Source organism: Poecile atricapillus, chromosome 1 (genome assembly GCF_030490865.1).
Source record: "Poecile atricapillus isolate bPoeAtr1 chromosome 1, bPoeAtr1.hap1, whole genome shotgun sequence".
Taxonomy (NCBI): Eukaryota; Metazoa; Chordata; class Aves; order Passeriformes; family Paridae; genus Poecile; species Poecile atricapillus.
The window spans coordinates 68,329,805-68,357,110 of NC_081249.1; the positions used below are offsets into that span (position 1 = coordinate 68,329,805).

The following is a 27,306-nucleotide window of genomic DNA, read 5'->3' on the forward strand; positions in this document are numbered from 1 at the left end:
TATTCTGTCTTCAGTACAAGGACAGAACAAAAAAGCCAAATGTACTTGGTGTCAGTTTTGAGGAGTGGAAGGGCATGTGCAGTCAAGGTAATGAAATGTAACTTGCACTCTGTGTCTATCTCCTAAAACTCTCCCACAAATGCATCCATGGCCTGTAATGCATTCACTGGTTATTCTAGCTTGGAACTATTTTTTTCCACAGTTACAAAGCACATGTGTTTTCACACATACCAACCATTTTACATAAGACACTAGTAAAGTATCTTATAATCTAAAAAAAAAAATTAATCACTTTTTGAAGACTGAGAAACTATCCCCACTTTCACAACTGAGCTGACTTTAAAGGGCAAAACCAAGAAATTGCTTGTGGTTGGAAATACAATGTGAGAGTACATACTCCATGTATGAGTATGACACATTTTTACTCCAAATACCACCTACTCTATCAGCACAGTGATACACAGAATACAATTGCAAACTCTTTGTAAACAAAAAACTAAGTGTGAATAAAGGGGTTAGATCCACATTTTCAAACCAATTCTAAAAGGACACAGACTGACAGAGCCTCATTTGTACCTTAGAATCATCTAGTATTTTTTATGTAAGTTTAAGTATGAAGATGCTAATGACACAATCAATTTCACACCACATCATTGAGAGACCTCTGGTTCTTGAATCTAAATATCGATAGTTCTCTTCATTAACATGCAAAAACTTGGGTGGAATAGCATATCCAATAAAGAAAAGGTAATTCAGAATGAAAGAATTAAGGACTGAGTAAGGGAATCATTAACCTGAAACAAGTATCTGTATTCTTTCTGCATTACATGCAATTTCATATTAATCTACCAAATCCTTTATGAGAAATGTGCAATTTATAGAGAACAAAACTGTACAATGTAAAAACAAAGAAAAATGTTAACATTTCACAGACTACAAGGTCAAAATGGGCTTCTGTATGCACCCAGGATGGCAGAGATCAACCCCAGCTAAAATGGGATTTCTAGGCTAGGTCACATCCTCTATAATCCTGTAGCAGAACTGTGTTTGCTTTGTTTTCCTACAAAAGAGTTCACTGAATTTCATCTAAGCATAACCAAACCTTGCCCTAAGTGTATTCTTTTGTGAGAACACAAATTCTTTATTAGAACACAACTCAAACTAGATCTTGCTCAGCACTATTAATTATATGTCCTGTGTGACATGATTTTGCAAGTATGACATGGATACGGAACTGCAGTGAAATACAAAACACGACAGTAATGTGTTCATTGTTTTATTACTGAGTCACCTGAGCAGAGCAAAAAGCCATCTTGTAATACACCAGAGAAAAATGAAGTACTGTATGGGAATTTGCTCCTAATGAGTCCAGTTTGCTGATATTTGAAGGTGTCTTGCATAGATCATCTCTGTGCTTTGTGCTTATCAGACTGCCCCATGACGGCCAGAGCCGAGGGGCAGGAATGGGGATCTTAAACCCTGCGCACTGGTGCTGAACTGCACAGCTCCAGAATTAGAAATGCTTTCCTATCTCTCCAAACCCTACAAGCACATAAGAACATTTTCCCAACTCTCTTTATCTTCTTTCCAGCAATCAATCCTAAGACACAGAGTTAGCCTACCTTCTCAGCCTTCCCTTGGGAGGTTAAATAAGCCAAGCTCTTACAGTCGTCTGTTATGACTGTTATGACAAAGTAGAGCTGTGGAATACATACTGAAGTCTCCCTACAGCTTTACTTTCAAAAACATGACAATTCTGTAGACATCCTGAAGGATTCTAAAGAAAGTAATACCAATAGCAATAGTTAAAAGAGTAACAGCAAACCTCCTACCTCTAAACCCAGCGGGTCAGACAATTTAATGGGAATTGCCAGCTTCAAACATTATACCAAACACTACATCTTCTCTACATTCTAGCAATTTTCTTAAATACTGAAAATTACCATGCACATTTCAAATATTTTTCATGTTTTAAAGACATAAGCATCAATTCTATCAGAGCCTCATTTCCAAGAAGTCAGGATAAAATATTATTTCAATAATCCCATTCAAATAAAATTCATGGATGATTTAAAGTACTGTTTTACAATGCCACTGTAAAATAACTTTGCTCCTGTTTAACACATCAGTTATTTAAGAGTTTCTCCAAAGTTGTCCAGTCAATTTAATTCCTTGCTCTGTTTCTCCCTTTAAGCTTCATTCATAGAATTGTAGAACAGTTTTGAGCTGGAAGGAACCTTTAAAGCTCTAGTTCAAGCCCCTCCAGTGAGCAAGGACACCTTCAGCTACCTCAGATGGCTCAGAGCCCCCACCAGAATGATTTTAAATGTTTCCAGCCACGGGATATCAACCACCTCTCTGGCAAACTGTCAGTGTTTCATCATCACTGTAAAAAATTTCTTCCTTATGTTGAGTCTTCAACTACTCTCCTTCAGTTTACAAACCTTACCCTTTCCTTATCATTACAGGCCCTCTAAAAAGTCTGTTCCCATCTTTCTTTATAAACCTCCATTAAGTACTGAAAGGCCACAATAAGGTGCAAAAAACCTCCACAACAACAAAAACCATGTTTCTAATGAGGAATGGTTTCCAATAATCTTTTGCTCCTCAGGACGCCTAAGGTAATACAGTATAATGTACTATTTTCCATTAGAGATAATTTCTTCTTCTGCTCTACTCTCACATGCCCAGTTATTTTAAAAAAGAATTGAGTTTTCATAATATATTACATTTAATTTGAGAGAGTTCAGTTAAAGGCCATCGCATCACCCTGCTTTCACAAATCAAGAGCAAGTACTGTGTGCAAATTAACAAATTAGACCTTATTTTGTAACAGGAGAAATAAAAAGATGTGGAAAAAATCTGGAAAAGTTTTGAGTGCTTATTATAAAGGCTACTACAGATGTGTATAATAAGACAGTAGCCTAGGATGACAACAATATATTGCAGTAAAGTGCCATTTGTTTGATCTTCACTTGAGTGAATAAAAAGCAGCAAGGAATACTTTCTCCACAGATCACAGTTTACAAGAATTCTAAATAAATGCAATCATACAAAAGACAGATGTGGTATACAGTACATAGCTATTATTCATGAAAGCCAAAATTAAAGATGAACCACTATAATTATGTTGCCAACTGGTCTGAGTAAGATCTTTGTTTAGAATGTGTTTAAGATAAGATTTTAGTATTTTAGTTGATAATATTAGCATGTAAAGTGAGTTTTTACTTAAAAATAAAATCTTTGTCAATCCCAACTAGTGCATAAAAACACTTCAGTTTGGATATTAGGACAGATTTATTCACTGAAAGAGTGATTAAGCATTGGAACAAGCTTCCCAGCACAGTGGTGGGGTCACCATCCCTGGAAGTGTTCAAACAACTGAGCAGATGTGGCACTTCCTGATATGGTTTAATGGGTGAGGTGGTATTCAGCCAAAGACTTGATGATTTGGAGATTTTTTTCAACCTTAATGATTCTATGATTCAAGCAATGAAATTAAGAAATGTACAGGGTTCAGCTGCTTCTTTTAATACCAATAAGATTAGCAGTGTAAGTAGATTTTTATATTCATGGAAACCCTGAAGCATCTTTCACTGACAGCAAGATTGAGACAGTTGTCTCCCAAGCTAAATCACTGTGATACATGGGGGAGCAGGTCCCTTCCTCACAACAGGCTCTGGCCAAGTAAATCTAATGTACCTTTTTTAACTAGGGAAGAAGAGAAGGAACAGCAGAGCAGAAAGAAGCTTCCACAAGGCAAGAAATTTGGTGAATGTATTTCAAGTACCAGTATAGACGCTCAGAAGAATTTACAAGAATAAAACAACTGTCACCGGGTAATGATTTTAATCTGATGATTTAGTAATTCTACTCTCATGTATACTTGAGCACTCTATTCAAAGATGATTGAGCAATTTTAATATAGCCAACAGCAGTGGAGGAGGAATCTTTGAAGCAATCTCTTATTCTTTACTAAGAAAAGAAATATCTTAGTAACATGGGTTTGTTCAAATCTTATTAAGTATGCAGAGATTGCTGCTGGAGAGGCTGAGAGATACTTAGCCTAAAGCACTTTAAACTTCTGAATTTCTTGTATATATTTTGCCCTGACATGACAAGACATCTCTGTGAGGTGACAGGTCCTATTTTCTGCATTAAAAAAAGTGAAGGAAGTTACCACATACTTGACTGGTAAAAGCAGCTATATAAAAATGGCATATGATGTGTAAGGCACGGCTGAGGGGAGCCCATTCACCACTACTAAAACATTTAAAAGACCTCATTAGTGCAGAATTATCCGACTTCTACAAATTCCTTCAAATCTGCTGAGCATCCATTAGCGGAAAAAGATCCTGTTCACCTTCCAACACTGAGAGTAGGTAACTTTTACAGTTTCAACAGTTAATGAGCTAGACATCAATTCTGCTGATAACAAAGCCAGCAATTGTCAAAAGGATGCCAGTACCTTTGCAGAATGAGAATCAAGGGCATAGTAGAAAGTCAAAGATCAAACAATTAAAACAAAAAGCTAGAACAGCTGGAGGAAAGCAAAGATAAAACAAAAGTCACTCAAATGTGTAAAGCCCTGCACGTTGACCTTGAAGAGACTTAAGAGAACTCCAAAATACATTTTCAAAACTAAACAGTACCTTTTGTACACTTTTCCTGGAACAGTTTCAAAAGATTTTATTTTGATTGCACCTCATCTTTCAACACAACAGTTTAGAAGCATTTCACAACTTGAGCACCCAAATATTGAAGCCTCAAAATGAGCAGTTGTGCTTTAAAATGCAAATCCTAAAGGAATGAAGCATTATGAAGAAAAACAAAGAAAAATGACCAAGTCCATACTGATACTAGGCAATGTATGCAAGCAGAATAAGAAACACAACATAAAATAAACACAGGTGCTAACATGGATAACAAAGTAGAAATAGGAACTTCATATACTGACCACTTAAATGCACACTCTTATTAGGGTTTTATACTGCAAGTTCTACCCACATAATATAAGTGTACTTTTATCGACAGATTTGGAAAATAAATGTAAATATTGAAGTTGTGGATGATGTTGCAAACACAAGAATGAATAAATCCTTGTTAAAAAAAAAAAAAAAGAAAGCTGTTGCTAGGAAGCAAACAAAGGGCACACTATTATTTTACACAAAAAACCAAAGAGAACTGATCTAGTAATACTGAGAAATCAAAAAGTTTAAAGCTTTTGAAATTAAAACATACCTGTTTGAATTTAAAAAATAGAGTTGATCTTGATATGGTGGAAAACCTTGCCACAAAGACAAACTATTGCAGCCACGGAGATGGAGGGGCAGGTCAGAATGGAGCCCGACACTTCACTTAAATATAATATGTTAAATCTTGTTAAAACTGCAGGATCAAAAAATGAATCGCCTGATCAGTCGGAGATGGAAAGTGCCTTCCAGGAAATGGGAAGTCATTACAGGAGGGAGAGAAGTAAACAGGGTTTTCATACTAGAATCCTGAATTTGAGCAAGTAACTGAAGATTGAAGCAATAGGTATATTACAGATTGCATTGAATTTATGGCATTAATTCGGAACAGTCTCAAGCAAATTATGTCAGAACTCATACTTCACATCATCTATTACTCACATGGAAGTATGTGATACTCTTTTCCATTTTCCAATACTACATGGTATCCATTTTAAAATATTCTTATCTTATTGGCTTTTTGTTTCAGTGTTTTGATTTTTTATTGTAACTCCATAATGAACAGTATTCATTTGCTATAGTTCTTCTGGTTAATAAACATAGGACCCCATTTGATCTCTACACTTTTAAGGAAAAACTTTAGTTTTTTGAATTGGTCAAGGGTGTTCAATGTAAGAATCCTCAAGGACCCAAAGCAAAAAAAATCTCCCACTCTACTAGACCAGCTTTCATAGGGAAATATACAGATTTTTGTCTTCTAAACAGTGTCACAATCACAGGCAACTAAAAAACACTGACTGCATCTAAACTGGTAATTTTTCAAAAGATTTATTTTACCTGTTTTCTCATTTAAATGCAATAGCCAAAAAGTAACCCTGATTTTGACTTTTTTAAGACAGAAAGGGCATAGTCCCAAGTATTACCACTTTACACTCCCAACAGCTTCTTTATTCTTATTTGGTGCTTCTTACAGAGGTCTAATTTACAGAGGTAAAATGTTCAGGAATCTCAGAAAATTAAGAAGATTGGCAGAAACTGTTGTGAATTTTTGCCATTGCTAAATTCTAACTGAAGAGTTTTGGCTAATATTCAATAAATCGCTTTGGAGAATGTTTCTCCAAAACAAAATTCTGACATCTTCTGGTGACTGGAATTACAGATTGGTTTCACATTACAAAAATGTTTTAAGTACACAATAACAGAAAATAAATGGACAAATCACTTGTAAAGATTAATGTCAGTAACTTAATCCATTTTGAAATGAAACATATATGCTAACTTAATCCATTTTGAAATGAAACATATATGAAATCTAGCAGTTGGATCCCATTTCTCATTTTAAACTAGCAGAAAATAACTAATGAGACCTTATGGACTAAGCAGCTATTGCCTGGGCCTGTAACAACAGAGGAGTGAACCTGATGACTCAGTCTTTTGTTTTCATACAGCAGTTGTCTTTGAAATCACAAGGATTTAACTTTTTATTGCCTGAAACTAATAATTTCATATGTCTTCTTTGCAGTGAAAAATTCCAACTTCAAATGTTGGTATGTAGGATTGCAGAGATCTCCACAATCAGCATTACTAGGTAGTGTCTCACAGTGGCATTGTCAGTTGACCAAAACAATCAAGATGTACCAAGAACCTGCTGGTTATGCCTGTTTATTTTTTTCTCCTATACACTGATGGAGTTCCCCTTATCCCAAGTTTCAGATATGAGATTATTGGTGGGATTTCCATCACTGCTTTTCTTAAGACACCGTGACTGCTGTTGAAGAGGTAACTGTTATACTTAAAAAGCATCACCATTTCAGCATTTCAATAATGCTATTCAATTTCAATAAGGCATCTCCTTAATTAGGCAATAAAGGTTTTTAGAAGCCAGGTCAGTTTCAGGTACAACTGATTGTAAAAAGATTTCACCTCTCTCCCACAAAACATGCTTATATTTCAGCCTCACTGAAACCATTTGTACTTCTGCTTACTGGACTTGTCATTACTCATATTCTGCAACATCAGTTACAGAACTCAACTAAAATCCTTGGGTTTAATGACTGACACCATAATCCTCTCTGCACACATTGTATCTGAATGCTTGTCTCAATTCTGAAGAGGACTCTGAAAGAGGAGAACTCTGGAAAACAAATGCTGTTCACATTACTGTGATCATTAAGGGATTAAAAATTGCATTTAGAATGGATTTAATTACAACAGGTTTGATAAGCTTGGATAAATGAAGACTAAAACATCCAGCAATCTGATTTAGGCACTACAAGACTAATATACATAAGACAATTTACAAAAGATTCCTTTTTCCTTTACAACAAAGAGCATGGAAATGAAAAATAGGTCAAATAACCTCACAGCAAGCTATTTCATATCAGGGGATGTATGTCACTCTTAAATTTTTCTTAATTTTATAAAAGACAAAGAAAATAAAGCATTGTTTATGCACCCTGAACTTCCATTGTAAGTTTCTTAAAAACCTCTTCTCTCTAGGCTTAAGCTTGACAAATCAAATTTCACGTTAGAATGTAGAATGGAAAGTACAACATGCAGCTCTCAGGTCAGTGTGAGCCACCAGCACCAGGCAGAGTGCTCAGTGTGCAGAGGAGTGGCAGAGGAACAAGGCAGAGTTAGGGGAGGCACTGCATCACAGAGGGACGGGGCAAGAGGTGTGTGGAGGGCTGCTGCTGCAGGAAGGGAATTTAATGCCCACACACACATTTCTGTTCTACTGCCACAATGTCAACTGTGCAATGGAATTCTGACAAAATTTACATTACAGCAAATTCACTGGCTCTATTAAAATACTCACCTAAAATGATTCTAATAATTAAATTGTTATGTTTTTCACTTCATAAAGAATACATCTTTTTTTTCTTTACTTTTTTTATTTCCAAACACACTAAAGTCATATTGGAAAACTGCCTTCTTCCACATCTTTCTTGTCACTTTTGCATCAAATGGCATCCAAACAATAACAGCCATTACACATCAAGTTGAAATTAAAATTAGTGATAAATCATAGAGTACAATCAGTAAATAACCATTGAAATAGGTTTTTTTATAAGCACACAGAAAGATTACCAAAAGAAATAAAATGGATTTGAAAAAACAACAAGCCACAATATTTTTAGTAAAATGGAGTAACAGCATATATTACAAGGTGCACTCAATATGATCTCAACATACCTTTCCAAGATCTACAGCCTGTTTCAAAATATCTCTTTTTAGATCTTCTGCTCTCTTGGAATGAAATGAGTTACTTTGACTCTGGATGACAAATACTATTCCTTTTAATTCTGTAAACAAGAAAATGAGAAGATTTAAAATAAAAGAAATAATTTTCTGATTTGCTCCAAAGCTAGTGAGGACCCAGGTGTATGTGGGAATCTATTACACAGTAAGCTATTCCTTTAATTATACAAACATTTTATGAAATAGTAAAAAGGCATTATTTAACACACACACACACAAAAATCCAAACCAGCCCTTTTCAAGATTCATTTAAAAATCATCTCACTCGTGTCTTCACAGTGTTTAAAGGCATCTTAACAAAAAACTTTAAGCAGGAGAGAAGACTGAGAGAAATCTAAAAGAAAATAGTGAAGTAGCATTGCAAATGTTTGTGAATTATAAAAGTATTATTAAAATTAAAATTAAAATTAAAATACAAGTAAATGATGAAGCAGGTAGCCAAATTTTCTTGATGATAGGAGACAGAATAATCCCTCGATAGTTGGAAATCTTAGAAAAACAGGGAGATAATATCCCATTCAGAAGAAGAGCACAGCAGACAACAAAGGATGAGAAGACAAAAGGAAAAGGACAAATGCCTTTTCAAGGCATCAACTCTTCACAAGCTTGATCTACGCTGTTTAACCCACTCAAACCTGTGAACTAAGTATCAATCAGTGAGGAGGAGTAACACATGATACTGGGACTTCTGTTTGTTTGGCCACAAAAGGCTGAACTCTACAGATACTATGTAGAAAATGTACCAGGAAACTCAGAATATAATAATTTAAGGCAGCACCACAAGGAAGGAAATTAATACCAAAGAGATCTGTACAAAATGTTGAAAATTGTGGAGAAGGAACAAAGTTCACACCAAAAATAAAAAAGCTAATTTGACAAATGGAGTAAAATGAATGATGGACAGTGGAACAAAGATGGAGAAAAACTGAAGGAAGAAGGGAAGAAGGAAAGTCTGAAGAAGGAAAGAAGTAATAAGGAAAAAGAGTGAAACAGCCCATGAAGAAAGATCACAAGGAAAACATTGTGAACAGAAAGAGCATTAACCACAAATACCTGCACTAAAGTTATGAGAAGACTGCTATGTCCAACACCTGAGGATCGATTCCATTGCTTTGCTCCCCTGAACAGTTATTTGTTAATTTAAGCTTATGACAGCTCAAAGCTGCAGTTACGTGTTTTTCTACTTTTCCCTCAATAGTATTTCCCCTCAATTTATTAGCTTATTCATCAAGCCATTGTCAAATTGTGTGAGATTTCTGATGATATATTAGGGAGATGGAATAAACATTGGTTTAGATATCAGTACTCATTTCACATTTTTCCCACAGAGTGTAGGAATCAACAGTGTTCATGCTCATCAACCACCAAAACAAACTGCTTAAAAATCCCATGCATAATAAAAACTTCTGAATAGCAACTAATTGCTACCTAGCAAGATCTTTGCTAGATTTCCTGTGCAAAAATTAAAATCAGTGTGAGAACTGAAACTACACTTCATTGATGCTAATGAGAGTCAAAGGGCTAAATCTACATGCACAACACCAAAAACACCCACAGAGACAAAAAGCAAACACTGCCTTGTTTTTATGTAATTGCTGTTTTAGTACCAGTATATTTACGGATATGGAAACATTGGAATTACACTTACTTTCACTTATGGTACATTTAACAACACCTGTGATATCCCACAATAGCATACTTTCTAGGGGTGAGATAACATCCACTTTGATGATTAAATCAAATGGAAATAGTTTCCTTGGCTGTAGGTAGTTTAAAATAGTTAATAAAAGACATATTCAGAGTATGAAAATGGCAACAAAAACCAGTTACAATATTGAACACCTCAATTGTTTCTCAAGCTGAGAAACACCCGATGAAGCAAGAGAAAGCAGTCTTTTGAAAGATAAATATTCAAATGTGCTACTAATCTGTATATAACAGCTCAAAAGAGGAGAATGAAGTATCAGAAGAACTAAGAACCATCAAGAACTACATCCTGTTTCAAGCCCTTACATTTCACCTATAGAAATGGGTTAAAAGACCTAAAAAAAATCCTCAAACCAAAATAACTTAGCAAGAGGCAAAAAAATGATGTACTGCATCAGCCCAGCAGTCCATCTAGTCCAGTATATTTTTTAAACAGTAGTACTAGGAAAGAGTACTTAGGGACACCACAAAACCTTCACTTTCTCCAGTGCTCCTCATACCCTCACAACATTGATAAATATTATATTAGGAAATGCCAGAAGACAGACATAATTAAGCTGGGTCTTTTTAGAAAAAGCAGAGCCAAGTCCTGAGGGCTTAGCAGAGCGAGAAGTCCACAGTTACAGTGCAGAGAATGCAAGTCAGGTTTGTTAACTTTTTGCCAGAAGGACATCAGGCTTGTCTTCAGAAAAGGCAGAACCTTGCAGGATTTTTATTCTCATTATTTATCAGGTGTCCAGCAACAAAATTGTGTTACTGCTATTTTACCTATTATTGCTTGACAGGCTTCTTAAATACTTCCTTCTAGTTATTATAATTTATTATATTACAAAGTTATTATCAGTTGTTAGAAGAACAGCTACTGTCATTAAATTTTATATTAAACTATAGTACAAAGAGCAATTCATCCTTTTCACAGTGCAAGTGCACATGTTCACAAAAAGACTTAACTACAAGAACTGCAAGTACAATCAAAGATTTAGAATTTTCTGTTTGATGAGGCTACATGAACCAAGAAAAGGAAAAATACTAACCAACAAAATATTTGTGAAACAGCACTATACTCTACTTACCACTGCCTATTTTACTTATTGTTCTACTTTTTTCAGATTTCTAGAAGAAAGAAAGAAAAAAAAACAATAAGGATATACACAAGGCCTCAAATATTTCTACAGAAACACACTGTGAGTCAAAGCACTCATCAGTTTATAATGTATACATAGAGGTTTTAACTCAAAAACTGATATGAAAAATAAAGTAAAATGTTATTTACCATCAAGATTTGCAAGAGATATCCTATATGCTTGCATACTAGTGCTCAGAAAATAAAGTAAGAGTAAGAAAAAAAAAGAGAGAAAATGCTTTTCCATAACTCAGTTTATACCAGAACTCTTTAGATTATTACTAACAATGCCTTTTTTTTTTATTATGTATCTCCTCAGCAGTAAGTTTGGAATGTGGAGCTCTACAATAAAAACACACCTGTTCAGTATGGAAAAAACCCCAACATATTCTATTCATTTAATCTACTAGCAAGCTTTTATCAAAACACAATTCTTAAAGGAAGATTCAAATGCAATTTATATCAAGACAAATATAAAAAGGTTGCTGCACATAATGTGACTCCACTGGAATTTACTCATCTATCACAAACATCAGGTATCTGCACTGTCTAGAAAATTGCAGGAAGGAAAACAGAGCCTTCATTTGTTACACAATTTATCCCAGGTGAAAGCACCCCAGTGCTTTGGTTTGTCCACATGAAAAAACAAACTCATCTTTACTAATTGTATAAGAATGTTGTAGGATTTATCGTGGTTTCCGTGTTTTAAGACTTTCAGATAGAAAAGCCATACATATCATCGTTAATAAGTTCATACATTGTTTTCCTACCCTTGAGACAAGTTCTATTTTTAAATACTTAACCCCCTCCCTTTTTTTAAATATCAGATCTATGTAATCCTTTTAGCTCTACTTGCATCAGATGATCTTTCCTCTGACTATTACACTGAAATGAATAAGCTCCAACTTCCCTGGTAGCCATCTGTAAAACCTTTTCAAAAAATACTGCAACTACATCCATTCTTATGACCCTTTTCCCGCTGCCTGGGTCAATAGAATTTAAAAGATTTCTTATAAGATTAATTTATTTTGATATCTATACCCAACACTGTTATTATATAGCACAGTAAGTTAACATTCTAAGCTAACCTGTATCAGAAAAAACATAGGAAGGTTGATTTTCTATGCAAACAAAAACCTATGTGTTTTGTGGTACACTGTGTGCATAATAAGTCATATTTAAAATTACTTTTATTAAAACACAAAACAATTGTTGCCTGTTATATTCCTGTTAATGTTATTTAAAAAAAGAAAAAGGGAAAAAAAGATATTTTGGCCTGAAGAGTTCTAGGAAGCACCTCTGACTTCATCTGATGGAAGGTTTTGAAACTCTAGAATAGTAGGAGAGCCTTCATAAATTATATCTTATATAAGAAGGGTAACAGCTGGATTGAGACAGTAATGGAATTCAACAAACAGCAACCTATTAGTAATGACAACAGAATGACATGACCAAGTTTCCCAGATGCTGCAGCAGATCAGCAGTTTGCAATAGGGATATTTTTCACTTAGAAAAATTACTGTAGTTATAGCAATCATCATCAAAACCAAAAATTATTTTAAAATATGTACTTCTGACAATATTTTTATTGTATTTGATGTCAGATCACTAGATCTAAATGGCAGCTATAGATTCTAGCTATTGATCCATTCCAGTCTTTTATTTTCCTCCCTTAAATTTCTTTTATATGTACACAAATATCTGTTACAAATAGGTACTCATATAAAAATGGTAATCAGAGGTCTGTCAAAGGACATGCATGCATACACACCTAACACTCAGTATGCTCTTTAAAGCTAGGGCTGGCTCTGACCATTAGTTCTTCTAATCTGGTTAATTTGAAATTTCATGTGTGAGCTTTGCTTGAGCCATGACTTGAGTGGTAATATGTAATAATGCTAATTTGGCAGAGAGGCAGCCATTTCCCTCTCAATATATTATATATTTAACAAAACCAATAAGAAAAGAAAACCTGTCTTTGAATTAATAAAGGTTATATACTCAAAAACTTTTCTCAACAAGAATAGCACTAAGAACTGATAAGACACAGAACAGAAAGACAAATTTGGTACTACTGAAGTCAATAATTAAAATAATCAATGCCACAGATATTAGGCTTTCTGCTCAGGTCTATTCTAGCTTATTTTATAATGTCTGTAAAATGTTCCTGCTCTAGCAATTAAAATTTATTACCTGCAGCACTGGTAGCTCAGTCTCATCTTCTGCACCTTCAGCAACTACACTTACGGCAAAAGCTGAAAGAAAAAACAGACTTTTTTCGTATTACAGGAGCTCACTTTCACAACTGATGAAGTTCTGAAGCAAAAAATACCTCTATTTTCCCCCTCCCCCCATGAATTAGGTAGATTTGTCACATTAAATGATACTGTATTTGGAACAATCTTTGCAAACATGAGAGTCTCTTCATAGAGAATTTATACATTTGCTGCCTGACAATTCCCACACCATCACTGAAAAAAATCACTCTGATATGAAGCCAATGTTTTTTGGCTTCAAGGCAAATAAATCCCTTGAAAAAAAAAAATAATCTGCTCAGTCCAGTAGCTCACTTGATAACAGCCTACCACATGAGAGACCTGCAGTCCACTGTTTTGAGTTAAAGTTTGTATTACCAAAGCTTCTCTTAGAATCACAGAAACTGACAGTGGCTAACAAAAATTTCTATCAAAAATGAAGATGACTATCATAGGCTTTGAATATCATCTTTGAACAGGAGTCAAAATTTTAAATATCTGAGACCCAAATAAATGTTTACAAAAAAACCAGAGACCCCCACAGAGCTAACCTGCACAAAAGTAGCATTACCTTAATCTATTCATAGTGACACCACCCTTTGCATACACTTCTGGTTTTGTTAGAAAAAATAATCATAAAAAGGGTTCTGGTATCACTTTTTTTGTTGTTGATGTAGTCACTTGATTTGTCTCAGCCTGCTCATTTGTAAAAGTACTTCCATTTAACATATGAAAGTCTTGCTAATATTCTTCTTTAAAAATCTTTTTCTTAAAAGTACTAAAGAGATGTAAATGAAAGCAAATTGTTACAATTTGGAAGGAATTCAAAATACTATTCAACATGGTCAAATTGAGAGTTTTCTTAAAAACTGGGGCGGAAAACAGATTCAAGTGGATTATCTCACTGCAAATTTAAATTATTTATTGCTTGAAATTGATTTCAGAGTGAACTGCTAGCCATTATCATCCCTGTGATGCACTAGAAACCTACAATATAGGACAGCAGGACAAGATTGTCCTAGGTGTAGGGTGCCCCATCTCCGAACACCTACATCCTTATGCTCTTCCAGCTGGAGATCAAACTTCATCAAGTGTCCAGGAGCTGAGGTTCATAGTGACATCTCAGGTCCTGATGAACCTGCATCTCAAATCACACGACTAGATGCAGATATCCCAAATATTATTCTAACACAGGAGACGCATGGTGGCCATTAATCAGAATCACAGGATTATTAGTTGGAAGGGACCCACAACTCTTAATTGCATTGCCAGTACAGGGATTGAACTCATGTTATGAGCACCAGGTTCTAACCAACAGGGAAAATCTCAAGGTCATATCCCTCCTTTTCTCCCAATATCAATCTCTAATCAACTCTAGAGAGTATTTAGGGATTCAGACAAGGAACAGCTTCCCCTACACAAGCCAGATCCACACCTTCTTGACACAGTCCTAATTACAAGATCAACACAAAACATTCTTATTCCAGGAAATTTATTAATTACATAGTATTAACCTGAAGAAGTGTCACCACATAAATTCAGCTTATTCACAAGCCTAATTTTCAGTTTTTAATATGCACCCAAGGAATGCCAAATGAAACCTAAGACAACTGTGACTGACAAGAGATGCTACCTCTGTCACCACAGTGCATTCAATAACCCACGCCACACTGCTCCTAAGCTTTATAAAATATTAACACACATGATCCTTGAAACAAATCAAACAATAATCAGATCACCTATTTCACACCACATCTTAGAGAACACAGATAAAGCTCTTCAGAGAATTAATCAAACAACCTACTCATCCTGGTATTACTAAACCACAGATTTGTTGAGGTTGGAAAGGATTCCTAATGGTCATTTAGTTCAATCCCCCAGAACTGGATTCTCAGGACCTTGTCTAGTTAGATTTTTAGATTATTTCCCAGAACAGACTCTATAAACTCGCTGAGCAACCTCTTCCAGTGCTCATTCTTAGATTCAAAAAATACAAAAACAAACAAGATAAACAAAAACCAAAGAAAAAAGTAATTATGTTCAAATGGAATTTCCTGTATTTCAGTTTGTAAAAACTGATTCGTGTCCTGTTAAGTACCAGAGTCTGGCTCTGTCTCCTTTATTGCAACCCATCAGGCATTTACATGTTGGACATCCTCCCTGAACCTTCTTTTCTCCAGGCTAACCAGCCCCAGCTCCTTCAGCCTCTCCTTGTCTGTCAGGGATTTGTGATAGTTTATTATTATTTTTCTCTCCACCTCACTGTTCACAGACACAGACCACACTTCCATCAGTTTGTTATGACATTAAAGGAGACAGGATTGAACTCAAACTCCTTGCTGAAGTTGAGATGAACAGCATCCACTGCTTCCCCACATTCATGAAGGCAGTCATGTCACCACAGAAGTCTTTTGGGTTGGTTAAGCATGACTGCCCGTTCATAAAAACATGGTGACTCCTCTCAGTCACCCTCTTGTCCTTCATATGTTTGTCTTGTCCTACCTTGTGGCAGTGATACTGAGGATTATTTGCTCCACCACCTTCCCAGGGACTGAGGCACCTCTAGCCAACTTATTCTTGCCATCCTTGAAGACCAGGGTGATATTCTTCTAGTCGTGAGGAATCTCCCCCAGTAACCATCACCTTTCAAGGATTATCAAGCCTTGCGTTGACATTGTCAAACTCCGCCAGCACTTGTATGTGCCTGCCATCAGGTCCTGTGGACTTCTGTATGTCCAGTTTGTTTAAATGTTCCCTAAACCAGTCCTCCTCCAGTGAGATTTACTCTTCTTTGCTCCAGACTTTCTCATGAGTTTCAGAGGACTGGGATTTCTGAAGGTGAGTTTTAATAATATTGATCAGGGCAAAGAAGGTTCCAAGTTCCTTGCCCTCTTTCATGTCCTTCTTTTAACCCTGTCTTCCATTCATAAGAAGGCCTAATATTATTTTCCCTAGTCTCCCTTTTGCTGATACACCTGCAAAGCCCTTTTTCTTATCCCTCGTAAGTTGAATCCCTCACCAGATTCAACTCCAGGTGGGCCCTGGCTTTCCTAATGGCATACCTGCAGACTCAGACAGTGTCTCCACGTCTTGAGGTGACCTGACTGTGTTTCCATCTCTTGTGTGCTTCCTTTTTTATGATTCAGCTTTGCCAGGAGCTCCTGTTTGTGCACGTGGGCCTCCTGCCATCTTTGCCTGCCTTCTTGTGTGTGGGGATGGATCACTATTGTAGGAGATGAACCTTGAAAATCAACCAGCTCTGACCCTGTCACACAGTGCAGTTTCAACACTCACACATATAATTTATTCAACAAACCAGTACATGCAGTGAATGCTAAAGTCTCTCACTATATCATTATTCTTACTCCCTGTGATTTCAGAAAGACATCTTCCCCTCCTTTTCCAACAATTAAACACATTAAAATGACTTGGTATCTTTTACATTAAGTGTATCAGGAAGACTTTTTCCAGCTAATACATTTTAATAAGACAAGAACTGTTCAGTCTATTTTTAAACTACTAAAGAACCATTCACAAAACAGAAAAACAGACCCCTGAAGACACCACCAAAAAAAGCCTCAAGAATCTTCACCCAACAGTAATGAAGTTTTTCACACACAGAGGCTGTATAAATTTATCTTAGCAACACTCTTCTACCTGATTAGCAAATCTGTTATGCACATCTAATTTGATAAAGCAGTCTTCAGCAGTCAGCTGTGGCCAAGACTCTTCTGGCTAAGCAACCTGATCTCTCAGCATGGCAATAAATATCCTCTTCTAAGGATTTACTGGGAAAAAGGCAGCAGGAAAAGAACATGGTAAATTTAGCCGGTACATGGTAAATTCAACGTACCAACAAAGGGACCATAGGGTAGGCAGAAAACAGTGCCTTGGCACAAGTGGACAACTCCAAGATTAATTAATCCACATGCAATTCACTTCCAAGAGACTTCTGAAAAAGATGTTCCCAGCAGTGGACCACTGAGAGAAAAATTGCAACTCCAGACGCAGCTCATGGCCAGGTCACTCGTACAGCACAGGCAGAAACTATAAATTCTCTGTGTGAAGGATATTTTTTTTGCTGTGTGCAAGGCATACATGCACAAAGAAGGATGACCTACGTCTAGGAGCTATCATTTGCTGCTGTAACAAAACAGTAACTTTTCGTGCTCAAACATCATTATTATTTCAGAAACTGCAACAGATTTCTTTCTTAAACACACATCAATGTCTGGAGCTAGAGGCACCTTTGGTAAATCCAAAATTTCTTCTAGTCCTTTTCTGTGTGCTAATACAATGTAACAATACCTCAGCTGGACCGCTGACTTGCCATAGAGCACAGAGAAAATACATTGCAAGACAAAACACTAGCTGGTAAAAGTTCAAGCCCGGTAAGGTACTATGGTAACCAAAAGACCACGGTGATTAACTGTACCGTTTCGAATAAACAAAGCAGCCCAAAGCAGAAAAAAACCCAGCAAGGAACCATCTTAAATGCAACCTGTAATCTTGTATTTGTCACTTCATTTTTTTATGCATTGTGAGCTCTGAAGGTTGTTAACACACGTTGTGCATTAACATCATGTCATCCGGCAGGAGCAGACAGAAGCAGAACGTGTCAATCGCTAGTACTCCCCTCCTTTTGCTAAATGGCCAAGAACTGAGGATAAGAAAAGGAAAGAAATCTTAGAAAGACTTTAAAGTTTTATATTATCATCAATCTTACCTTTATGTCTTTTGAGAGCATGACTAAATTCCACCAGAAAAGCTAGACAACGTTTTTGGATCCATTCAAAACCTGGACATGTAATATGAGAATTCCTATTCAATTCAATTCTTTTAATTCCCATTTATTTTTGTCAAGTGTTCTATTATTTCCATACAAATTTTCTTAAGTATATAGAATTGCTTATAACACTAGAAAGTAAAACTCAGTAATTAGTTTCATTGCTCAGCAACCAAACTGCAGGAACATGTGCAGGATAGAAAAATGGATGTAAACACTGCAGCATTAAAATACAATAAACTGTACAAATATCTACAATTATATAATATCACATTTTATATGTAGAAGCAATCCTTTCTTTGGCAATACTCTCTCATGCATAAAAAACTTCCAAACTTTTACAATTATATGTCCTTGAAGTGCAAGGGATGTTTAAAACTGAGGACTTAACTCTTTTCTTTCACAGACTAATCCACCTCTGACAGAAAAGCAACACTTGTTACATTCCTCTTTTAGAGCCTGATTCAAGGTTGACTGACCCAAGTCGTTCCAACCACCACACTGAGCTGAGGGTCAGTTCAAATGAGCTACAAAAAAGTAACCTTTCTGTGACTTAATGTATGGCAAAACTGTGACAGATAATAACCACTTCAAATAATGAGAGCCAGGGATTATGTAGTATGCACTAGAGAAAACATTTAAAATAGGATGTCTTTATACTTCTAATAATTTAATGAAAGGCCTGTTTTTTGTTTTGGTTGGGTTTCTTCCCCCTTACAAGTTTTCAAAGAACATAAGATTCTATGGATTGACAGGATTCCAGAGAAAATCTGCACTGATGCTGTCAGTCAGAGATGGGATCTTCCATTATGAGACAGCACTATAAATTAGTTTTGTGTATTTATATGCAAGCTTTTATAATATTTCTTCACTGTTGCCACCCTATCAGAGTCAAAGACTCTGGTCTAGCCGGATAAGAATGTATAACAGATTCATCAACGCAAAACGCAGAGTGAGCAGGAGGAGGAGGAAGAAGAGAGGCTGATGCAAGCAAATTTACAGCATCTGAAGCTTTTCATAAAATAGAAGCAACTACTTGTATTTCTTTACACAAATGGCACGTATGGGAAGAAGGCAGCTGAAATCACCACTTTGAACTTCTGGAATGTCTAAATGAGTGCTGTGTACACCACTATCTTTATAAAAGGCAAGCAAAGAAAACCAGTAGAAGAAAAAGCATCATCATGATCCCTTCTGATTGCCTAGAAGTTACACCATACAAAATCATCTGATTACATTTTCCCATTCTGTAAGCTGCCACTTGCAAGCCAGCATTTATGAAATTACCAAACTATCGACAGACAAGCTGTTTGCTTCTGTAGAAGGCAATCGAAATTATTTCTGTTTTCGAAGAAAAAACTTACTATCCAGGCCATCTCAAAAGCATGGGTTATTTGGGAAAAAGGGACTCTATAACATAAGAAGATATTAAAAAACCAAAAGAAAACCACAATACTGCAGGAAGCTTCTGGTGAATAAATTCCATACAAGCATTAACCAAGAGCTACTAAACACGAACACAAGTGTTTCCATTTCTGCTTTATGCCTGTATGTATGTAGGTATGTATGCACGCACAATAAATACAGATACGGGAAAAACTGAATCTGCTATTCTCTGACTGTGATTACAATCTGCTTGCAATCACAGTGCTACAGTACCTTACTGGTAATATCCCCGAAATAATGAAATGCAGCTTTAGGAAGAGCTGCAGAGTATTAGGACTCCTCCAAAAACCAAGCAGTGTCAGTGAAAGGAAAAGTGTTTAGCAGAAGAAAAACCAAAATATCAGTTTTACTTTGCTGAAAACGTGATTTATTAGTACCAGTTTTCCCCTCCATGATTTTGATGAACAAGCCATAGCAGTGGAAGAGACTCAAATCCAAAGGCTCACAACAACCTGACAAGCCTATGCTGACAGAGATGGAAATATTCAGGACTAGAAATAATGAGAAACAGAAGAGATGTAAACATTTACTTCTGCCTCTTACACTCACGCCAACAGCTCCCAACTCCAGGAGCCTGTAGCAACCCAATCGCTGACATACTACTAACCCTTCTCCTTTCATCTTCTCCCACCTGACTAGACACATGGAAAACATCTCTAAAACACAGCAATGCATTTCTTTCCTCTCGGCTGGCATTTTAGGCGGGCACTTTTACCTTTCCCCCCGCCCTGAGCAGAACACACCGTCAGACACCAGCACGAGTGCTCTGCGCTGTGCTCGGCTGTTCCACGGAGCTGTTCCCGACCCCAGGGCGGATTTCCCCGTCCGTGCCCGCACTCCCTGGCCCCGCACCCCGCCCCGGGGGCGGGAGGCGCTCCCGGCGCTGCCCCCTCAGCGGGGCCAAGCAGGGACCCCGCTCCGCCCGGCCGCGCTCCAGCTCGGATCGCCAACAAACTTCGGCAACAGGGGCACCTCGGCTTCCCCGCCCGCTTCCCCGCGCGGGGCGGGACAGAGCGGGCAGGAAGCGGCGCCACTCCGAGCTCTCCGTGCCCTCCTCCCTGCCATCACCCCCTCGGAGGGGCCGAGCGTCCCGGGTCTCCTCCCTTCACCTCGCCATGGCGTCCCGGCCCGGCCCCCGCCACTCACCCCGGGCGCGGAGCGGCGGGAGAAGGAAGACGAGGTGGGCGCAGGCAGCGAAGAGGAGCCAGCGGCTGCAGCCGGGCTCCCGAGACATCTTGGCGGGGGCCGCCGAGCCGCACGGCGAGGAGGAGAGGGGCACGGTGCGCCCGGCTGCCCGCCTCTGCCGCAGGAGCGCGGGCGAGCGGCCTCCGGCTGGTGGCGGTGCCGCGGTCGCCGCCTGCCCGCCCTCCTCCTCCTCCTCCTCCTGCTGCTGCCTTCCCCTTCCCTCCTCCCGGCAGGACCGGCCGCCGGCAGCAGGGGGAGGCGCTCGGCGGCCGCGGCGCCCTCTGGTGGCAGCAGCGGGAGAGGCAGCGCCCCTCGGCTCCCCGCGATCCCGGGGCGCTCGTCACGGGACACCCGCCGCCCCCGGGGACCGGGAGTGAGCATCCCGCCCCAAATAATCCCAGTCAGCACAGCTTTCCTTAGCCATTAACTCTGCTTAGCCATGCGTTGGAACGGGCTGCCAGGGAGGTGGTGGACTCACCGACTTTGGAGGTGCTTAAGGAAAGACTGGTTATGGCACTCAGTGCTCTGGTGTGGTTGACATGGTGGTGTTCGGTCATGGGTTGGACTGGATGATCTCAGAGGTCTTTTCCAACAGAATTGGTTCTGTTATTCTGTGAAACGTTGCCCAGCACTCCAACAGGAACCTTATCCACCAAACCACGGGACTTAATTATCTCTAAAGCAACCCTTACAATCCCCTACCCAAGAGAGCACATGGCTTCAGACAGCCTTTCTAAACTACCTGTGTGACCAGGAGTGGGAACACGGGCTGCAGCAGAGTACAGGCATGTGAACTGCAGCACAGCCTTGGCACTGGAGACTCCACAGCTGAAATGACTCACCCTCTTTGGCTAAAGAAATGCAGACCTGGAGCTGCACAAAACTGGTTTTAGGGGTAACACAGAGGACAAAGTAGATTCTAACATGCATATATGTCACAACACAGACAGTAAATTTGGATATAACAGATCCACAGACCAAAGAAGAAAAATCAAGGGTGTGAAACCTTGCTAGCAAAGAAGAAATTACCGCAAATGAATCCTGGTGCAAGGAAGAGGAAACCATCCACAGGAGTGTCAGATTTGTCCTAGTGGAGCACTCCACATGTTAACAACTTGCTGTAAGTCGTCCCCCCCCCCCCCCCCCCCCGAATTAAACTGCTGTCCTTCAGACCCATGGAAGCCACAGAAAGGCAAGTAGTGATAGTATTAGAAACTCAGCAGTGTGTAGAAAAATTTCAGTGCCATGTTATTCTTTCTTTTTTCTGTAACAATTAGATCTGTATTAATAATTATTAGAATTTCACATTTCAACTATAGTAGCAAGAAACAAAAAATTTTTGTCATATAGCATATAAGGTGTGCTTCCTCTTTGCTCTTAAACATGATTTTGAGTGTAACACCTGGTGCCCCTACGTTACAACTCCTTTTGTGCTGGCTGCATATAAACATGAATTCCAGCCAGGTCTGTTTCTACACATTTTCCCATCAAATAGTTTTAGACCCCTCCCAGCAACCCAACCATTCAGTGTGCACTGGCCTCACTGGAGAAAAAAGGTGCAGAGTCCAAGTCAGCCATAAACTATTTTTAATCCAGTAAGGCCAAACAGCATGCAACCCAACTTGGATCTTTCTTCAAAACACTGCAACCTTTAGATCCATGGCATTCTTTTCCTGACAGGTCAAGTGGTTGCAATAGGATACCTCAAATGTTCCAGAGAAATGACTGTGAAGATGAACGGAAACCTTTTCACAGTGATAAATGTTTACTCCCACTGCAAGCTCAGGCAAGCACATCTATATCACAGTAACTTGGTAGCAGACCTCACACTTCCTTTAGAACTATTGCAAATTTCTATTGCATATTTCTAAAAGAAATATGTTAGCCAGACTTCTTTGGAGTACTCAACCTGCTTTATGTATTTTCTAAACACACACCCCCTGATATCACAATAGAAGGGAAAATGAGGCACAAGTGTGAACAACAACAGCTTGTTATTTGCCTTACAGAACAACCGCTTCTTGCTGACATTCCGATTCACTAAATAAGTTACTGGCCTCAAGAATAATAATTCTGATGCCAGCTAAGTAGAAACTTACATACTATTTCTCTGTCTGATTTTATGGGCATGCTCATCATTACCAAGAAAAAAAAAATTTAAAAAAAGAAGAAAGTTATCCTTCCATTTCTTGAACTATAACAATATAAATATATGAAACCTCTTGCTTAACATGTATTCTGCATTTGCTTGGTTTTCTTTATGAGTTTCACCAACGTTTCCCACCCTTTCTTCCATTTCTCTGTTTTGTGCTGGTTTTTTTAAGAATTCACATCACAAGAATCATGCCCAGAACATCTGGGATAAACATAAGACTTTTCACTTTCAAAATGGTTAAGATATACACATGTTCCAATGTTTCCCTATGCACCAAATCTGTAAGAAAAAAAAAAAAAAAAGGTCTTTTGCTGAGATGTAATAAGTGTTTTGGCTTGTCACAAATATAAGAAAAATTCCATTGTAACAACCCCCAAGAAATATGGAACTCTACCATGAAACACAGCACTCTCCAACTGTTAAAAAATAGCACTTAAGTGTTTTAAATCTTATATTTAGGCCTGTGAGGAGGAACTAGGAAATAAAGCTTTTTCTTGAATTCTACTCTATTTACACGCTCATATTTTGTTTGTTTGTTATTCTAAGCACCCTACTGAGAATTTCCATCTTAGGAAGGCTGAAAATAATGAACTTTCTGTTAAGGAACACAGAGGTTTACACCACTCCTTTCTTTATAGTTTTACATATATTTTTTCCTAAAAAATATATTCCTAAATAATACAAATGTAGCACTCATGCTGTCATACCTTCGAGATTAGAAAGGAGGGGCTGCAAATACAAATAAATGCTGCCATATATATATATATTTATATATATAAAATTATGCGTATCAAATGCAAAGGCTGGCATGCAATTCAAAGGCAGCTTGCTCTTTGTGCAGGCCCTGTAGCAGTGCCTCCGGATACCCTGGTGGATCTGTCATCTCTTTCTCTAGAAGGACTATAATACAGGGAAACAGAGAAATTATGAACCAGACACAACAGCAATTACTGAGTTAGAGAACTTGACTGCAATTACTTTGTGCTTTTAGTCATTTGAGAAAGGTTTCATCCAGGAATGACAGAGTTTCCATAGTTTCTTTCAATAGGTGGGGCAGAAAGACCTCTCTGTCAGAGACAGCCCTGCAAATCACATGAGTTAAGTTCTGTTCCAGTTCTTCTTCAGGCTTCTGCAATTGGACCTCTCTGTCCTACTCAGGAAATTACGTAAGGAGAGGCATAACTTTAGGTGATGACTAATCCTGGGGAAATGAGCAAAACCAATCCAAATGAGTTCACAATCACACAATTACTTTTTAAATTACAGCATGCATTTGGAAACAGAGTTTCTCAGCTTTCAGCTACTCAAGGCAGTTATTAAATGCCAGTTCCAGTCCATTATTATATACCATAAAATATTGATACCCTGGGAATACACCTACATTTGTCAAACACTAGGCAATGGGCTTGAGCAGGGGAGCCCTGATTCTCTGCAGCGCTCAAATCCGAACTCCATTCGCTGGTCCCCTTTGGACCACTCTAAACAGCTGTCTCTGGGAGAAACCTGCAGTAGCAGGGAAAGCCTCCCACACTCTAAACATGACCCAGTCAGTAACACTTGCTCCAGGACTTGTCCATCTTGCTCAGGAGAACTGATAATGTTGCAGTAGCAGCACGTGCATGCTGTAAATCTGACAACCAAATCACTGAGGGAACTCGGCGCCCCAGCCAACCCCTGTGGCAGCCCACAGTGTAGTCTGAGTTTAGTCTCTCTTCTTCCTGAGTTAACCTGGGAAGTGCTCGTTCTTAATTAAAATTTGAGGACTCCATTTGACGTAAGTCTTAGAGCCTTCAGTCAAAGCTTTATAGAGAACTGGTGTGCAGCTATAGCAAAGAATTCTGGGAACAGAGTTCAACCAAGCAATTTTTCATGATAGAAACTGCTGTTATTAGATCACACACTCTCTAGAAAGAACTTGTAAAAACACTGGGTGTGAAGCAATCAGTCACAGATTCTTATGATTGTTAAGATGGATCAAAGACAATTTATTTCCTGTGGGGCAGTAATGAGTGTTTAACTGTCTCTGCCGGTCAGCTCCTCTGTCTTCTGGCCGAGAAACAGTAAAAATACCATCTGCAGCATATCTTCTGGTGCTCATTTAGGATTGCCCAAGAGGCAGAATATATTCTGGGGAGGGGGCAGGACACAGGAATTTCAACGTCTTTGAACTATTACAGACGAAGCTACAGATAAGAAACAGATTTATCAAGCTGTGAAATTTAACACAGATCTCCAAAATTCAGGTGATGAGATTTTGAGATGTTCCTGTCTACTGCGCACAGTCAAGGAGAAAATTCTATAGGCAGATGTAGAAGACTGAAGCTTTTCAGTCTTGGTTAAGCCAAGGGCATGTTGTCCACTCCCTTGGTCAAATGAACAGCTTGCCTAAAGAACTGTCAGACTTGCTGCTCTCTCCTGTTTGTTGTCCTGCTGCTTCCATCTGACACAGAACTGCCTCTACCAAGCACATCTGAGCTCTCTATATTTCTCCTGATGAAATGTAGCTGTTTAAAAATATGAAACATTCATCCTAAACTGCCCGATCCTGTCTTTTAATAAATTAGTGAAAATATTACCTTGTCAACTGAAAGTCAAAGTATAGATAAACAATAAGGGATTTAACTGAGCAAAATAATGTGTGAACAAAATGCTTCCATAAGTTCTAAAGAGCTTAGTGGCTACATGAACTACTTTCCTCAGCTTCTAATTCTTACAAGAAAATAAACAGTGGTGTAAAGAATCACCTACTTTCCCCAGCTGTTTCTACTAAGTCATAGTGGCAGGGGAAAAGAATGAGGAAAACTGTACAAGAAACACTGAAGTGGGTGGTTAAATGAATTTGTCTTGATGATTTGGTTTGATGAGCTGTAAAGATCATGATCATTCAAGCATTGATTAACCTGCATCAGCTCCTGCGATTTGTGCCTCAAGATGTCTAATGCCTCACAAATATCTTCAAACAGTCACAGTAACAGTAATATCCAGAAATGTTCAGCCAGCATGGAGCATCTTAACAAGGCTTTAGACTCTGGAAAAATACGTTCTATAAAATGGTGACACCAAAGACTTTGGCGCATGTCTGTCTTAGAGCTTTTAATGCCAGTAATCTCAAGAAGCAAAGGGGCTGTGTATTTAAATGTGAACACCGTAAACAGTGGCAGGTGCATAACAGCTAGCTTATTCTAGCTAGAAGAAGTAGCTCTCTTTTGAACCAGCCCAGGTGTGCACAGTAATCATGCCACTGAACAAGCAGAGTTGGAAAATTGTGCCACTTCAGAAGTAGCTTTGAGCTGGGTGTTGGACCAGATGACCTCAAAACTTCTTTCCCAGCTTAATTATTCTCTTATTCTGAGATGGTAGGGAGAAGAATAGAAAAAGACATGACACCTACCTGACACAAACCTGCAGACAAAATCAGTCAGCTCTGGATATGTAAACTCACTCTCACTACCAATAACAGAGGTTGGTATTTGCTGCCTGTTGAGGCCTCCCACTTAGGCAAAATAGCAATTTAAAGTCATTATATCAGTCATTATTGAAGGTAAAATGATTCAGTTCTGAGCTTGTCAACCATCCTTGCTTATGAATAAGTCACCTCACAACCATCCCTTGATATGAACAAAGCCACATTAAATATCTTCTATGCAATAAAAACAGATTTAGTTGTCTAAAAGGGACTTGTGCATCCTTCTGTGCATGTCTTCACTCAAAGGTGGATATCTGCCTTGTCCTTCTCAGTGACAAGGGTGGGCATAGTTAACCAGATGAACAGCTTACTGATCAAAACTGACAGTAGGAACCAGAGCACTCCTCACTCAGAAGTTTTCAGTTATGAAGTGGCCCTCAGGAGCCATTACAGCCTGATGTCACTTCAGAGCAACTGCACTCATGGCAGCCTGTATTAGCCTCAAAGCAGTTCTAGATTATGGCCACCCACAATTGCTCCCTTAGGACTCTTTCATTCTGCTTTTGATATGGAAAGTCAAACAGAACTGGATCAAAAAAAAACACAGAATGACACACGTGCTACTGAACCATTCAAGTACAGCAACATCAAGGCAACATGACACAGGGAAACCACAAAAGCCAAAAGAAGTTTGAGGGTTCCATGGCAACATTGTCTAGGAAAACATTGCCCAAACCCCCAAAACACACAGTACTAAATCAAAACCCCTCAGTTAAGAGTCTGGAAAAAC

General features: G+C 38.3%; 1 protein-coding gene across 1 annotated transcript in view; it reads right to left on the bottom strand.

The window, feature by feature from the left end:
• B3GLCT (beta 3-glucosyltransferase) overlaps positions 1-21,248 on the bottom strand; it is a 47,055-nt gene extending 25,807 nt beyond the window's left edge. Inside the window, exons 1-4 of the mRNA XM_058842575.1 lie at positions 20,917-21,248; positions 13,477-13,538; positions 11,234-11,273; positions 8,388-8,497 (exon numbers count right to left, since the gene is read on the bottom strand). Of these exons, the coding sequence (XP_058698558.1) occupies positions 8,388-8,497; positions 11,234-11,273; positions 13,477-13,538; positions 20,917-21,004 (300 nt within the window). The 5' untranslated portion in view covers positions 21,005-21,248. The remainder of the gene's footprint in view (positions 1-8,387; positions 8,498-11,233; positions 11,274-13,476; positions 13,539-20,916) is intronic.
• Positions 21,249-27,306: the final 6,058 nt, after the last annotated feature.